We start from the raw sequence: 16,601 nt of genomic DNA, 5'->3' as shown, positions 1-16,601 counted from the left end.
CTGTCGATTGGTAATGACCGCTAGTCAGAAGTACAGTTGCTCCATGCATTCAAATAAAACTTATAACGTGACTTTTTTTTGCAATAATTAGATGGCAGCATAGTGAAATTGATAAAATGTTGTTGCCTCCAAAGCCCATAAGGCTGATCAATCTGTTATATGTGATCTGGGGCATCGTGTACTACGACTTGCTTCCCAGGAATGTAACTGTAATTGCTGACATTTAGTGTCAACTACTCAAGACATTTGCGACCTCAATTGAAGAAAAACGACTGGGAAGACTACATCAAGTGCTGCTGCAACATGGTAATGCATGCATGCTGCTAACATGACGAAAACACTATCCAGGATGTGTGAATAAGCATCAGGGCTTCTACCGCGTTGTCTTGGTGTTGGTGGCTGACGTTTCGACCGCTGTGTTGTGGTCATCTTCTGAGCAGTTGTTGGATAAGGAAATAGTCTGCGAGCTCGTATATATATATATATATATATATATATATATATAGTAGTCTCGAGGCGGGGAGTACTTGCGGTGATAGGTCGTAGGTTCTCCTTCTGGCATCTGATTGGTCCTTCGTTGTCCAATCCGGTTGAGGTCTGTATGAAGGGGAGTATTCATATTAAATACTGGCCCTCATAATATGAATACTCCCCTTCATACAGACCTCAACCGGATTGGACAATGAAGGTCCAATCAGATGCCAGAAGGAGAACCTACGACCTATCACCGCAAGTACTCCCCCCATCGAGACTACTATATATATATATACGAGCTCGCAGACTATTTCCTTATCCAACAACTGCTCTGAAGATGACCACAACACAGCGGTCGAAACGTCAGCCATCAACACCAAGACAACGCGGTAGAAGCCCCGAAGCTTATTTACACACCATGTACACCAGCCGCGAAAGCCTACGCGAACACACTATCCAGGAGCTTGGCTGGGAAGTGATTCCACATCCTCCATATTCTCCCGATTGTGTGCCCTGAGATTTTCACCTTTTCCATTATCTATCCAACAATCTTCAAGGTAACTCCTTTGATAACGAAGATGCTTTACAAATTTGACTTGACCACTTCTTTACTTCAAAATTAGCAAATCTTTTCAGATGTGGAATCCAAAAATACTCCAGCATTGGCACAAAGTCATAGATAATGTTTCAATATTAAACTTGGCTCTGATTGACTGGACGGTGTGACTTTTGGTGTTCCAAATAAGTACTGTGGTACGATTCTTGGCATTTCTCAGTGTAGTCCCTACCCGGAGATCCGATGTTTCGGCAGTGTTTTCCAAAGGTTACATAGCGCCGAAACTTGAACAAACAAAACTCATATGACTTCTTCAGAGATACGAGGGAAAAGCATTATTGTACTGGTGTTTCTAACTATGGTTAAATATACGCATTTCTTAATACAATTCAGAAAGTTACTAATGTAGATTGACATTGTAAAGTGCCAGAAACATTGTGTCACTGGCTTAGTGCAAACTAACAAGAAAAACCTATGCATTATGTCCAGAGCCAGGCTTACAGCAAACAATTATCAGGAAAACCCAATGTGTTAAACATTAAAAAGTAATCTCGTGGTAGTAAGAATGCAACGAAGTTAGGTTTGACTTGCTCTGTATATCACATATCTGAGTCACTTAGTGAAATTAGTACAAGGTTTGGATAAAAAGTTATGGCAACACTGCTGTCACATGACGATAGTGAGTTCGAGAGCTGCCAGCTGTGTGGACATGAACAAGGACTGTTAGATGAGTTAGTGCAGCAAGCGGTGACAGTACTCTGTCAATCTACTGCAGTATGTAAAATGTTGAGTTTCATAGGGATAGTGCGAGTGCCCTAATACCATGTTTACAAAACTAGAGCAACGTTTCTGGATCAAAATTGATGTGCCATGAGGTCGTAGTGCAGAAGAATGTTTTCAGGGACTGTGTGAAGCATCACCACCTTCGTCCAGCGCTCAGGAGAAAACGACGACACTTGGTGGTACAGAACCCCATCATTCTTCATGACAATGCAAGGAATCACACCGCTGCTGCTGTCAAGGACCTCTTGCGCCATTGGCAATGGGAGATTCTGGAACATCACTGTACTCACCCGATGTGAGTCCATGCAATTACGATCTCTTCGCCAAAGTGAAAGAACTGTGAGGGACCTGGTGCAACACCAGAGATGAACTTATCTGTGCTATAGAGCAGTCAATACGGAACATCAACTAACATGGACGCGTTGATGGTGTACGACACCTTCCAAACATTTGGCATAAGGTGATAAATAAGGGTGGCAACTATATTGAAGGTACGTAAATGTTGTACCACTGTGAATAAAGCCATGTCAGAATCATCAAACTGTTGCCATTACTTTTTATCCAACCTTTTGTATATAAAACACATATGAAATAAAACATGATAAATTGATTTTTACTCAATAAAATCAGAAGCCCTATTTATAGTGAATCAAAAACTAAGTTCTTTTTAATTAATAGAAAGCCTGCCTATTAAAAATCACTTGCTAAAAAGAGTGCAAATAAAATATTACTTTGAACACTGGTGTGCACAAATGAGCACAATATAACGCAATGGATAAGTATATTTTTATATTTTATTCATAGTTTACCAAACTTCAAACATATACATTTTAATACAGCCCTTGTGAACTGTTTTCTTTCACATAACCTTTAAAATCTCGATTATTATGAAGAAACAGCATATAATAAAGTTGCACTTCAATTGTAGTAACTAAAATATGTGAAATATAAGCGATTTTTTCATGTATGACCAGTTTTTTTCTGTGCCTGTGACTAACAATACAAGATGAAAAATCTTGTACACAATAATTGATGACGTTGGCGATTTCGTGAAAGTTTTCGAATTCGGAAAAAAAAAAAAACAGGAATACAAATTTATTCTATTCATGCGTTTTTGTCTATATTAGTTATTAATTAAAAATCTGAAGTAAATAATCATCCTGTAGACTCTTCCAATAAATATTTATAGCATGACAGAATAAACTTCATTTCCATGAATTCAACAGAATGGACACTGGAAGATTTCCTACAAATTGTCTGAATGAAGATGGAGAGTTTTTCTTCATGTGATCTAAAACATGTTCAGAGAAATGTCTTACTTCTTCAATGCTTACATCAAGCAATGCAAAATGTTACTGAGAAGCTGGAATAGGTACTGCAACAGGTTGTGGCTCAGAACTCCCTCCAGTTACTTGAAGTCCTTCAAGTGTGGTGTATGGTAATGTGGCACTAACTGTAATCGGTGGCATGCCAGGTAAAGAAATGGGTGTGGTCACTGGCATGCCCGGAATACTTGGTGGCGCAGGTTGTGGGAAACCTGTAACAAAAATTACATATTTCATGTATCACCAAGTGTACATTTATTTAGCTTTCAGCTTTCTACTCTAGGAAGTTATCTGATTCACAAAACATGCCAAATATTAAAAAAGAATGAAACTCACAAGATACAAAATATTAGAAAAATTAGTAACAACAATGAAATTGTAGAATAACTCTTCTCGGGTTCTCAGCCAGGTGAGTTGAAGATTAGCTTCCAAGCTTTCGACGGCTAGCTCTGCCATCTTCTTGAGGGAATGAAGTGATGTGGGACCATGTCTAGCTGGTATATATGCAAAAGTAGGGCTTCCTGCTGCAGGCCAATCAGGAGCAAGTTCCTAGTCCCGACCGCCAGACATGGTCCCACGTCACTTCATTCCCTGAAGAAGATGGCAGAGCTAGCCGTTGAAAGTTTGGAAACTAATCTCCAACTCACCTGGCTGAGAACCCGAGAAGAGTTATTCCACATCAAACGCCAGGAAAGCCTCAAGTCATACAACAATGAAATTGGATAACAGGCACAAAAATAGGGAAGGAAGCCATAGGGTAGTGCAGCGACCAATTCAATCAAGTATATAGATGACTTAAGAATTTTTACTGATCCTTTAAAGGCAAACAGTGCGAAGTCACAAACATTTTTTTTTAGATTAAATCAGTGGCAAAAATCAACAAAGAGGCAAGGTATTGTGCCTCTTGCTCCAATCATCAGCCTTAACGCTTCTATGTTGGTTAGAATACATTTTCTTTAACCGAGAGGGAAAGATAGATTCATATTCTCTGCATTTTTCAATGCGGACTTCTGCTAGTTTTGTAGGATTCAGTTCCTATTGTGGAGTCGACAATATATTCAGTAAAAGAACCAGTGAAATGTCAATCACATTAATTCTGTGGCAAGAACTACCTTAAGCTAACCCATGAACTTCTTCAAAAGTGGCATGATGATATTTTCGAAAGGCACTGGCAATCACTGTCTGGATGTTATGATGTCTTGTGTTTTGGAGTATCTCATCATAAGGGCAGGCAACCAAGACATGCGCAAGTGTTTCAATCTTACTGTTGCATCAGTGATATTGGTTACCATCTTGGTATGTTCCAGGCAAAGATCTCACAGGGCATACATTGACAGTCATTTTGAGGGCAGTAATTCATTCATCACAGAGTAAACCATCAAAAGTTGAGAAAGCCACTTATTTGTTGAGGTATACTCTTGGTAAAGGATAACTCCCTTACCCTTGTATCATCATCATCATCATCATCATCATCATCATCATCTAGTGTTCTGCCCAAGAGCAGGTCTTTCACTGCAAACCCAGCTTTCTCCAATCTCCAATTTTCATATTTTCTGCCTTCCTCTTTGTCTCCTCATATGTCCATATATCATAATTAGAGCCGGATTCTTATGTAATATCAAGATGTGAAATATGTACATATTTATGTAAGAAAAATAAGCTGAATATGTACAAAAATATGTAAAATCATGAAAATATTTAATATCAATATCTGCGCTGGTTTGTATTGTTAAGCCTAGATATTTGTAGTCTGGTACAATTTTTAATTTTCTGTTCTTCATGACGATTTCTACTGTTTCTGGTGCTCTTCCGCAGTTTCAGAGTATCATCATTTCTGTCTTGTCCACATTTATATCAAATCTGTTTTTATTGCACCATTTTACCATGATGTTTATTGTTTCTTGTAACTTTGTAAGGTCTTTAGACCCTACTACTATGTCGTCCGCTTATGCGTATGAGATTATTCCCTTCTTGGCTTTTACAATACAAAGTAGTTTTATGAGAAAGGTTGTCTCTTGATCACTCATATTTACAGTGAGCGGTAATGGGTAAGTGCCTCTTTTACTTCCTGGAACTAAGATGTTATATTTCGTCCCGAAATATATCCTTTCTCGGGTAGGTAAAAAGGCTTTTTAAATCTGTGTATTTCAAACTGTAAACTTCCCCAGCAGAAGTTTTCTTTTTCCTTTTAAAGAAGTAAAAATGAATAAAACCCCTAACTATGTAGATTTATGTAATACCAAGCCATAATATGTAATGTGGGGTAAATATGTAAAAATATGTAGTATCAAATATTAATATATTAATGGTAATTACAAGATTCGCAAAGATTTGTTATTTATATACAGTTAGGTTGAAAGGAATATAATATGTAATTACATAAAAATCCAGTCCCTAATCATAATGCTGTCTATCATCTGATATCTTCTTCTGTCCCGAACTCTTCTTCCGTTCACCATTTCTTCCAGTGCAACCTTCAGTAGGCAGTTTCTTCTCAGCCATTGACCCAACCAATTCCTTTTCCTCTTCCTGATCAGTTTCAGCATCATTCTTTCTTCACTCACTCTTTCCAGCACAGCTTCATTTCTTATTCTGTCTGTCCACTTCACACATTCCATTCTTCTTCATATCCACATTTCAAATGCTTCTATTCACTTCTCTTCACTTCGTCATAATGTACACGTTTCTGCCCCATACAATGTCACACTCTATACAAAGCACTTCACTAGTCTCTTCCTTAGTTCTTTTTCCAGAGGTCCGCAGAAGATGCTCCTTTTTCTATTAAAAGATTCCTTTGCCATTCCTATCCTCCTTTTCACTTCCTGACAGCAGCTCATGTTACTGCTTATCGTACATCCCAAGTATTTGAAGCTGTCGATTTGCTCTACTGCCTGATTTAGAATTCGCAAGTTTACCTTCTTTACTTTTCTTCCCATGACCACGGCCTTCGTCTTATTTGCGTTTATTTTCATCCCATATGTTCATAGCTGTCATTTAGCTCCTGTAGCATATCCTTTAGTATTTATTTAGCCTCTGAGTGAAATTAAGATGATAATGCCAGTGAAATGAGTCCAGAGTCGAAAGCTACCCAGCATTTATTCTTAAAGGATTGAGGGAAAAACCCCAGAAAAAACATCAACCATGTAACTTATCCCAACCAGGATTTGAAGCTGTCCCTGCTAGTTTCATGGACAGACATGCTAACCTTTATTCCACAACAGTGGACTTTTTGTGACTATTAAGTGTATGTGTATGAGCATCAGATATTTACTACAATACATGTATTGATAACAATGCTTAAACAATTAAAGATTACACAATGCTTGCTACAAAAATATTACAGTACTATTTTTATGACCATTCTTGAGTTCATAATGGCTTCTTCGTTGTAGACATCGAATGTTTAGACACTAATAGTTAAGAATGGCACTGCTTATACTGGAGTGGATGTGGTATTCATTGGGAGGGTTTTTAGGTTACTTCACTAGAATCCGAAATCTCACAATTGAGACCTGAGCCACAGGGACTCAAGTATGCATTTAGTAAACTATGTGCTGATGTGTAAGTGCTGACTAAGACTGTTATTGGTATTAAAACAAAATACAATATTTTATTAATGGTCTTTGCTATCACTTACATCACAGGAATTACTACAGTACATACATGCTCCAATTCAAGTGACTCATTGTCAGTTGTGTATCATTATTAAGAATTTGTAATTTTGTGAATCAGGTCTAAAAATCTTACAAAATGGACACCACATCCACTCAACTTTTGTTTCTAATGGTGGGTTCTTGCCTATTCGTCATTCACCCTATGAAGCCAGTTGTGTAGACCAATTTACCGACATTCTTAACTTTTAGTGCCTATGCATCTGATATCTAATCAGAAGGCTTGGCTCAGAAACGTTCTATTAATCAAAATTACTGTAACTTCAGACACTATCAAATGTTAAAGCTGCTTCATATGAAAATTAAACATACTGATTGTTCAAAATTAGGCAAAAAGTAATTTCGGACAATTAAAAAAAAAAGGTTTGGTTGAAATTTTTCCATTGCGATGAAGTAAGATACCATGATATTCTGAATGCTTGATCTATTTTCGCCTTCAGGTGAAGAAATTAAATAAGAAGAATACCCTACTAATCTGGGGTTATTATGTTCACAAGACTGTTCGACAAATGAAAACAGGAGGGGATTAAATTTGAAATATGAATTTTTTTACTTGTATTCTCCTATGTCTCAGAACTCATCTCTGAAAGAAATAAAATTCGCTCCTGCCCTACTGCCATATATTAGACAATAAATTCAAGTTACTCCACAGTTTACATACTTGTAGCGAGTGTAGTAGCAGTTCTGACTACAGATGGCACCACACCACTTGCAGTGGCCATTGTCTCAATACCGCTGCGGGGAGGCAATGGAAAAAGATGGCTGGTGCCTGCTACAGTGGTGGTTGCTCCAGCAAATGCAGGATGAAGTGTTGGTGGTGGTACAGGGGCACTTGTTGGTGTAGGAAATGGAGACGTTGCACCAGCTAAATTGGGAAATGGTGCTGGAACACCAGCCATTACACCATCACTTAGACCAGGATGTGATATACCACCCATTGAGAACGTAGGAACCCCACCCATCTGCAACAAGATCACCAGTCACTTTACATAAATTTAAGTAATAAACATACAAACAACAAAACTTAAAGTCTGACAGATATTTGGTACTTCGAAATAATGATGACGATAATATCACAGTCTAGTATATACAGTCACAAAGCTCAATACTTACTAAATATGCAAACATAGACAGTTGAAATACGCATCCATAGATAGTTGCTAACCACCAGGATCACTAGTATCGCCTCATTACAGACCCTTTCCACAGCAGACGATAAAATGTATTGTACTTTCGATATCGCATTCTTTTGAAAAAATTAACACTTTCCTTCCACTATTGAAATATGAAATACATAAGGTTTATATATTATTTTCATAAAGTATATATTATATTTTATAAACTCACCTTCTTGGATCTTTCGGAAGAATGTAACTCTGACCTCTTTTTCTTACAATATTTATAGTACCACAAACGTCTTCTTGTCCCATATTATTATTAAAATTATTGTATTTTAGCCATTTACAGTTATTACAACCGATAACGAACATTTCACAGTTTACACAACTTTTCACAACAAAGCGAAATGCCTTTTCGATCTAGACCAGGCCGTAATGTATGTTCGGGTTTTCTATTTCAGTGTATGGAGCTCAGTGAAATATTATATTATAACTTTATTGCATATCATTGTTAAGTTTTATTTAGTGTAATGTATCCATAAGTTCCGTTTACTTCTTGTTGCGTAATATGTTGCAGAAATAATTACGAAACTGTGTTATTTTAATGTGAAGAGAATTTTACGTGTTAACATAATCTGTTCGCATGAACATAGTTTAGAATGGAAGCTATTTTGAGGTTCAATAAAAACGAATTTATATTGTGATTTTAATTTAGCACATCTACCTTCCTTAATTGTAGACAGAAAATTTACCATACCACTCCTATGAAATTAGTTACGATTGTGTTACTTCGTCTCTTAGGTAGTAGATAAATACAATAATTCAGTACTCAATTGTAGTATTAAAATACAGACAAATAGAATGTGACGGGTGTCATACATGACATTATGTTTAATTATAATGTATAATTGCGAATATAGGAATATAAATTAAATATAGTAAACATAACCTGTAATTTCCATATGACATAACATACATATGTAGTGGCAGGGCATTGGAGACCACTAAAATTAGACAGAAATGGGCAACTGGTACAGTAAACATAACCTATAATTTCAACATATCTAAATATTTGTGCGGTGCAACTGAAAATTAATGAATCGTGCATAAATGAATGTACAAGAATTTCGCAATATTTAATCGAAATAAAGGCAGGTATTACACATACGAACAACATAATTTTCACACCAAAAATAATATTACACCTTAACTCGCAAGGAATTATGTCTGAAGTGTCTCCTAATCATTGTTTTAAATTTTAGTAATGCAATTACACTACATTTTAGAGAAATATATGTTACTCTTTATGCATTCCAATTAATTTATATGGTTGAAACGCCACCCTTTGTGATCGGGTTAAGCAAGTCACATGGTCTGCCTTACGGCCTGTATTAGATCACGATGGCAGTGACACAGTCTATTGTTCCTATTACTCACAGCGCTCCAAGAGGCTAGCAACTATCGCAAGAAATGCAAATATAACCCCAAACTTCGTGACTGTATATAGTAGACTGTAATAATATTCATAAAAGCACATATTAACACACATTTAGTTATCCACACAACTACAGCCATATGCTGACAAACATGCCCTATACCCCACATATGCACATCTGCATGCTCACAGATATACACATATTCACGCACGTACACACAATCGTACACACATAATACAGTCACTCAGATAAAGATGTATGCATTCACAGTCACACATAAATATACATACAATGTACTCATATTTACACAAACACAGTGTTCAGGATGAACACTGCAGATAATAAAGTTTTACACTCAACAACTAACAAATTTATCCAAATGCAGTTTGCTGCAAAAGACAGAGGAACTCACCAAGTCCTTATGGTGTGGCTAGGCAGAATGTATCAATGTGGAAATGTCAGCGTGTGCACGCACGCACACACGCGAATTTGCATGCACACATACTCATTCATATTTATATGCATGCACACTCAGTCACACATACTAGTCTATTCATATGCACTTACAGATACAGTCAACTCTGGATATAGTGAACATTCGGCTATAGGAAACCTAAATCGTTGGTTCCGACCAGTATACATTAAAAAGTACGTTAATATTTTCGTTTATAGTGAACCCTCACTTTGGTTATAGTGAACCTAAAACTAGAACTTTCCCAAGAAAATGTAATTTTAAAATGGCCAAAATGGTAATTTAGAAATCCTTTCTCCTATAAACTTCCAAGAATATGTTCACAACAAAATCTCAAATCATCTACTTGTTATGTGCATTGAAAGACAAAGGATTTGTTCAGCTTCCTGGACAGCTTGAATCATGTTAAAGAGAATGGTGTATGCAGTGAGGGAGAAAGGAAGGATTAATTCTCACTCCTTTAAAAGATGTTATTCAAAGAATAGGAAGAGAAAATGTTTTCTTTTGTAAAAGGGAGTAGAGTGATGACTAGAGCGCAAATGTTTAGGCATTTATTTTGGTTAAAATAGGCAGGCATATAGGCATTTATTATTCATGGAAACAGACAACAAATAGACAAATACTTAATAAACTATCCCATACGGTACTCACTTTCCTCGGTTACATGTCACAACAAGATGCTTTTTTAAGTTGTCAACTGTCGTAGTGAGCCACCTGTCAGAAAGAACGTTTTTCATGGCAGAAAAAGATCTTTCTACTTCTACTGAAGTGACTGGAGCAAACTTAAAACAACTTATTTCAGAAGGACTGTCTCTACTTTCTTTCAGAGATCGGAAAAAACCGAGTGTGTGTTGTCTCAAAAAGAGGAGTGTGAGAAGGGATTAGAGACTTCAAAGTACGCGTGACTTGTGCATGCAAGCGACAACAGTAACGGGACCTGGAGACTTTTTTTAAATATTTTCCTCATTCCCTTTCTTTCATTGGTAAATCCCGAAGTGACCTGAGCACTGAGGGTTATACTGTTCAAACATCTTTGTTAAGTCACATAAAAGATGGAATCAGTAGGGGAGAAAAGTTTACGACTTCTTGGAAACATATGTATTGCTGGAGAATAAGATTCTCAACAAATATTTGTGTGAGGTGAATATATATTTTTAATTTGTACAACCATTCTTTTTTGTTCTTTGATATAATTTATGTGCGGTTTATTTTAAATGCGTTAAAAATATATGTTGTTGTCTAGTGCCTTGCATCTGGCAATGAAGCCATTAGCAGTTGTGCTTTTCAATACTTTTGAACTGTAGTTTCTTCTGATCTTAATGCTTCACAGCATTATATAAAAATATATAAAATGTACAATAACGACGTAAAAAGGTTAAAAAAGGCATTTCATCTTAAAATAGGCAACAGGAACTAAAATAGGCAGAAAAGGCAAAATAAAAATTGGACCTATTGTCCCCAATTGTGTGGAAACGTATTTATCTCTAATAGGTCTTTCATACATACACTCAATTTAAAAAAGGCATTTTGCCTAACATCCGGGCTCTAGTAGGCATACCTCTAGTGGGAAGAGGTGCAAAGTCGGTCAGCGCCTACTACCTACATTGTCAGATTAGATTCAAGTTTCGAACTGTGAACATCTGAATGTCGAAGAATAAAGTGTTTAAGTTGGAAGATAAAGTGAACATTATTACTTATATTGAATGTTGTCTGTCCCAAGTGGACATTAATATTGTATGTATAGCAATGTCAATAGTATAAAAACACACACTTTGGTTTTAGTAAACCTTGGATATACAGTCCATGAGGATTTACTTGTCTAGTCCCTTTTAGAAAGAGACAGAATGCTCACCATCTCTCTCTACCCTCATTTATGATGGTCGACACTCCTTCAAACGACCATGAGTTACCAGTGGCGGCATTCTCTTCCTCTTCAAATTCTGACTCCACTCCGCCAGAAAGTTCGTCCGTGTCTGTGTCGTCCAAATTGATTACGAACGAATAATAAATTTCCATCTACAAGCCCATCCTTCGCCCAATAAAACTTTTCAACTTTTTCTATGCGTTCACAGGGCTTCCTCCAATTTTCTTTCGTCACTTTTGCAAGTGCGCTCATTTTTAACATGTTACACACGTTTTTTAAGAGTTCTGTTCGGGCGTTTCTTTCCTGGAGTTCGCAGCACACTTCCACTTCCGCTTCTGCTTTCTAGCGCTTCCTTTTGGTTTTTTGTTTTTTTGTTTTTTTTTTCTATTTTAATCCTGTTAACACCACGAGATGATATATGTGTCGCTGCAACAGTACTTTCGATAAAAATCAGCACAGATATTGTTTGTTTTCCGCATTTCAGTGCCTCATATTCTCCAGTAAAGAATTTATGTGCATTAATAACCATGTTCATACCGTCCGACTTCAAGGCTTTCCCGCGTTTTCCCATATTGCCTACCATTATTATTAAATACAAGAGCACAACACTCATTACAATATTTAAGGTAACAGTGAAACCATGTATCTCCGAAAACATTTTAATTTGTGAATTATATTATATTAAATTGGTACAACAAGATACAAACTCGTCCACACCTGTGGAGTAACGGTCAGCGCGTCTGGCTGCGAAACCAGGTGGCCCAGGTTCGAATCCCGGTTGGGGCAAGTTACCTGGTTGAGGTTTTTTTCGAGGTTTTCCCTCAACCCAATACGAGCAAATGCTGGGTAACTTTCGGTGGTGGACCCCAGACTCATTTCACCGGCATTATCACTTTCATTTCATTCAGACGCTAAATAACCTGAGATGTTGATTTAGCGTCGTAAAATAACCCAATAAAAAAAAGATACAAACTCACTTCACTATTCACAAGATACTACTAACTAATGAACTCGAACAACCCCGAGACGCCACTGAGAGATCCACTAATTGGGTTTGCAAAAGTGTGAAGGGAGAAGGGAGGAGAAAGGGCATTCCAAGAATTGTACAAAAGGAAACCTCTTGCCCGTCACATCTGGTGGCAGTCGGTAGACAAGGACCTCAGACAAGGACAGTAGAAATCACGCCAACTTAATCCTCATGCACTGTAGTGAACACAATATGCTGGTCTGCAGAGGTTCACTATAACCGAAGTTGACTGTGTATGCATATTCAAAAATATATCCTCACATATACAGATAAGAGTCTCTCTCTCCCCTCTCTCTCTAACACAAAAAAAACGCAAGCACACACACCCACCCTCCATCACACATGTATTGTACATGTGCTCAATGATCTTTATCTATTAATTTGAGAAAATTAGTTTCTGCACCGGGTATCGAACCCGGGACTTCTCAGCTCTGCATGCTCTTTCCATCTGAGCTACACCAAGACACGATCCATGGTGCCGGCCGAACTCTTCTCCCTTATATCAATAGCCTACTACCTGCATTTTGTAATGCATTCAAGCCATATTTAAATGACTTTATAGCCATTTTCGACAACAGTTTATGAATACTGTTAACATTGATATGTATAGATCTTAATCTCTTATAATAACTAATAATGTTCTCTTTTATAAAGCAGTTTCAAAATTATATTATACTATCAAGCACATAACACGTAACTTAATTTCATAAAATGTTCAACACAATCTGTTAATAATATGAACTGTTCATTAAAACATGAACTCTAAAGAATAAAGAATTTTTTTTTTCTACTTGAAGTTCATTTTTCAGTAATGTGTAGAATCTTGTGTTAAATGTGCAAAATATGAACCATCTGAAGAAGTGCACTGGACTCACAGTGACAACACTGGGAAGCTAGGGAGGGAAATGATTCAGATCAAATAATCCTCATGCCATTGGACAAGAACACAAGACGTTAAAAAATCCTAAATTTAACCTGCATAATAAAAAACTATAATAAAATATTATATCCTATCTTTATGTAGATACAAATTTAATATAATTACAGTTTGTTGTGGAGTTATGACTGGGTGAGAAGGTTCACTAGTCACTGGATGACCTTCCTGAGTTGAGGATACAGGTGCCACAACTGGAGGCTGCACTACTGGTGACTGGGCTGTAGTAGGAGGTGGTGGTGGTGGTGGTCTTGTTACATTTCGAGTTGTTGTTGGCACTGGCGAACCACGAATTGGGATTCTATGAAGGTAACCGTATCCAATACCACAACCCAGGCTGCAAATAATTAATTTGTTGGTGAAATTTTAATGACAAAATCCACTTTATGAAAACCAAAAGTAGAATGCAATCCTCAATACCAACAACACTTTTCAAGTTGCAAATACTGTTAAGGTACGGTCACACGTCGCTACTTTTGCAGCGATGCAGTACAAAAAATTGCGCAACTCTTGTACTGCGACGTGTGAACAATGGTGCAACCCGAAAAGTAGCAGCTGCCAAACCTGCTGCTCGCTACTTTTCCATGCTGCGCGCAGCTTAAAAGTAGCGACATGTGAACAGGGTTCTCAGGGTTGCAGCCGCAGCATTTTTTATATCGGTTTTGTTGAAATTTTTGCTGCGGTTGCGACCAGTGTTGCCACCCAAATGTGCCAATGATACTTTTATTGTTTGGATGTATTTTAATGTTAGATATGATGAGAATAAATTATTTGTAACAGTTATTAAATGCAAAACACAGTTTGAGCATATTTGCTGACGATATAATTCACTTTTTTAATTTTCTGTAGCGTAGTTTCAAACAGGAGGGTTGCTAACATTGATTACGTGAATATGCTGTTGGGTATCATTTAAGTATACACGCGTTTTTAGAGCTTTATAGTAAAAATAATGCCAATTTCTGAATACTAGTTAGGACAGAAAAGCAAATAATAGATAAGTAAGCTTTCGCATGAGTTTATTAATAATGCGAACAAAACCACAAAATGTATATTGAGAAGTCAACACGGAGATGGAAACCTGCAGCATGACTGCAGCTGCAAAAGTAGCGCCTTGTGTGTGAACAGACTCGCAACCTCCAGTTGCACGAAAAGTAGCGACGTGTGACCGTACCTTTAGTACTAAATATACAGGTTGAACCGCAAGTAATGTCATTAATTTCAGGGGGTTATTCTTTGAGATATTTCAAACAAAAAAGTTGAATACAATTTTACTAGTTTTTGCTTCCTTTCCGAGATAAAAATCGTTTTATATAAAACATTTCATAGTGTGTTTTGGGAAAGCCATTGATTTAGTTCTCAATATGCTCAGTCAATTTAAGAGAGCAGTGTATCATGATAATGAATGATTGAAAGAATTTTAATTTTGTCCTTTAAATGTGCAGAAATTTTATCTAAACAAATGTAACATTTCGTTCTGCGAAAGAATTTTACAATGTTACATATAAAATAATTTTTATTTCGAAAAGGAAGCAAAAACGAGAGAAATTGTATTTCACTTTTTTGTTTGAAATACCTCACGGATTTTTTTATTACTAACGATGGGTACTTAACTTTTCGTCATTTACCCATATGAAGAGACCAATTTACTGACAGTCATTGTCCAGGATGCTCCACAGGAGGCTGGTTTACATTGAACCCACAATGAAATGAGATGATATAATGATGGAGATTTGTTGGAATGCCAGAAGAGACCGGAGCTCTTGGGGAAAATCTCTGTTACCTGAACCACTGCTTCCTCAACACAAGTTATAAATCGTAGGTACGCCAGGAATCGGACCCAGGTCCACCAGACCACCATGGCGGCTATACCTTGAGGAATGACCCCCTGAAATTAATGACACTACTTATGGTTCAACCTGTATATATGATAACTCTCATGACAAGTGTAAAGGCCTGCTCCCACTTAGCGGAATTGAATGGAACAGAATTTCTCTTCACAATGTATTTAAATGGAAGCTAGCAGAAAGTGGCGCAGTGCGTCAAATCGAACAGAACAGAATTAAGGAGCTAGAATATTTATTCCACTGTCAGGCACGATCGTAAGTTCTTGCGAAGCCTTCGTGAAAAAACAAATGAACCGCATTCATTCTTGGCAGCTTAATTTATTTACTATTAAAGTTATTGCTGAAATAGTATGTATACAAAAATCACAATTTAATATGAACGAAGAAAAATTAATAAATATTGTGAAGAATTATCCTTTTTTGTATGACAAAAAACAAAAGTATTGTTCGGTTCAATTCCGCTAAGTGAGAGCGGGCCTTTACAGATTACTCTAATGACCAGCCATCAGATGCATCAAAAGAAAATTTGTTGCATTATTTATAGATATGTAAGAACAGACAAGTGTCCACTTCAAGCTTTAAAGCACTATATAATAAAAGTACAACAAAGAAAATTAAACTCCCTAGTCGAAACAGATGCAGAACTCTTTTTATTTTGTGGTAAGAAACAAGTCATCAACAATCTAATGTTTCTATGGTTGTCTGTCGACTCAAGTATCACTCAAGCAGGATGTCCTATGTTGTAATAAGTTATATAAAAGAGTTTTACAATATTCGACTAAATAATATCATAACCAAAATTCTCAAATAAAGTTAAAATTTTGTAGTAATAGCCATTGCCAACATAATGAGATGCATGGTTTCACAGATATTTCTGGGAATATGGTATTTTTCGTTAATAATAACCAGAAATGGACCAAAATGTATATTAAGGCCGTGTCTCAAAGCTACATTTTCAGTTGAAGTGAACTAGATTGTTGACTAAATAGCCGGATTTGACATCAGAAGTCATGAGCCAAAGCTACATAGTGCATAGCAATCAAGTCCGTAGTAGCTAGTCAACGAAAATGCTTGCTTGATTACTGACTTGTTCACTA

General features: G+C 36.8%; 1 protein-coding gene across 3 annotated transcripts in view; it reads right to left on the bottom strand.

The window, feature by feature from the left end:
• The window catches only part of LOC138704769 (Golgi reassembly-stacking protein 2-like), a 41,868-nt gene that overhangs the window by 11,470 nt on the left and 13,797 nt on the right, over positions 1–16,601 (bottom strand). Inside the window, exons 5-7 of one of the 3 annotated variants that reach the window (XM_069832992.1) lie at positions 13,772–13,997; positions 7,471–7,771; positions 3,133–3,350 (exon numbers count right to left, since the gene is read on the bottom strand). In XM_069832992.1, coding sequence (XP_069689093.1) covers positions 3,166–3,350; positions 7,471–7,771; positions 13,772–13,997 — 712 coding nt within the window. In that variant the 3' untranslated portion in view covers positions 3,133–3,165. Of the gene's footprint in view, positions 1–2,589; positions 3,351–7,470; positions 7,772–13,771; positions 13,998–16,601 lie in introns of those variants that run through there. The other 2 variants (XM_069832991.1, XM_069832990.1) reach the window with 2 other exon arrangements.

This window comes from Periplaneta americana, chromosome 8, assembly GCF_040183065.1.
Source record: "Periplaneta americana isolate PAMFEO1 chromosome 8, P.americana_PAMFEO1_priV1, whole genome shotgun sequence".
Taxonomy (NCBI): domain Eukaryota; kingdom Metazoa; phylum Arthropoda; class Insecta; order Blattodea; family Blattidae; genus Periplaneta; species Periplaneta americana.
This window is presented reverse-complemented; position numbering and strand designations above follow the sequence as displayed.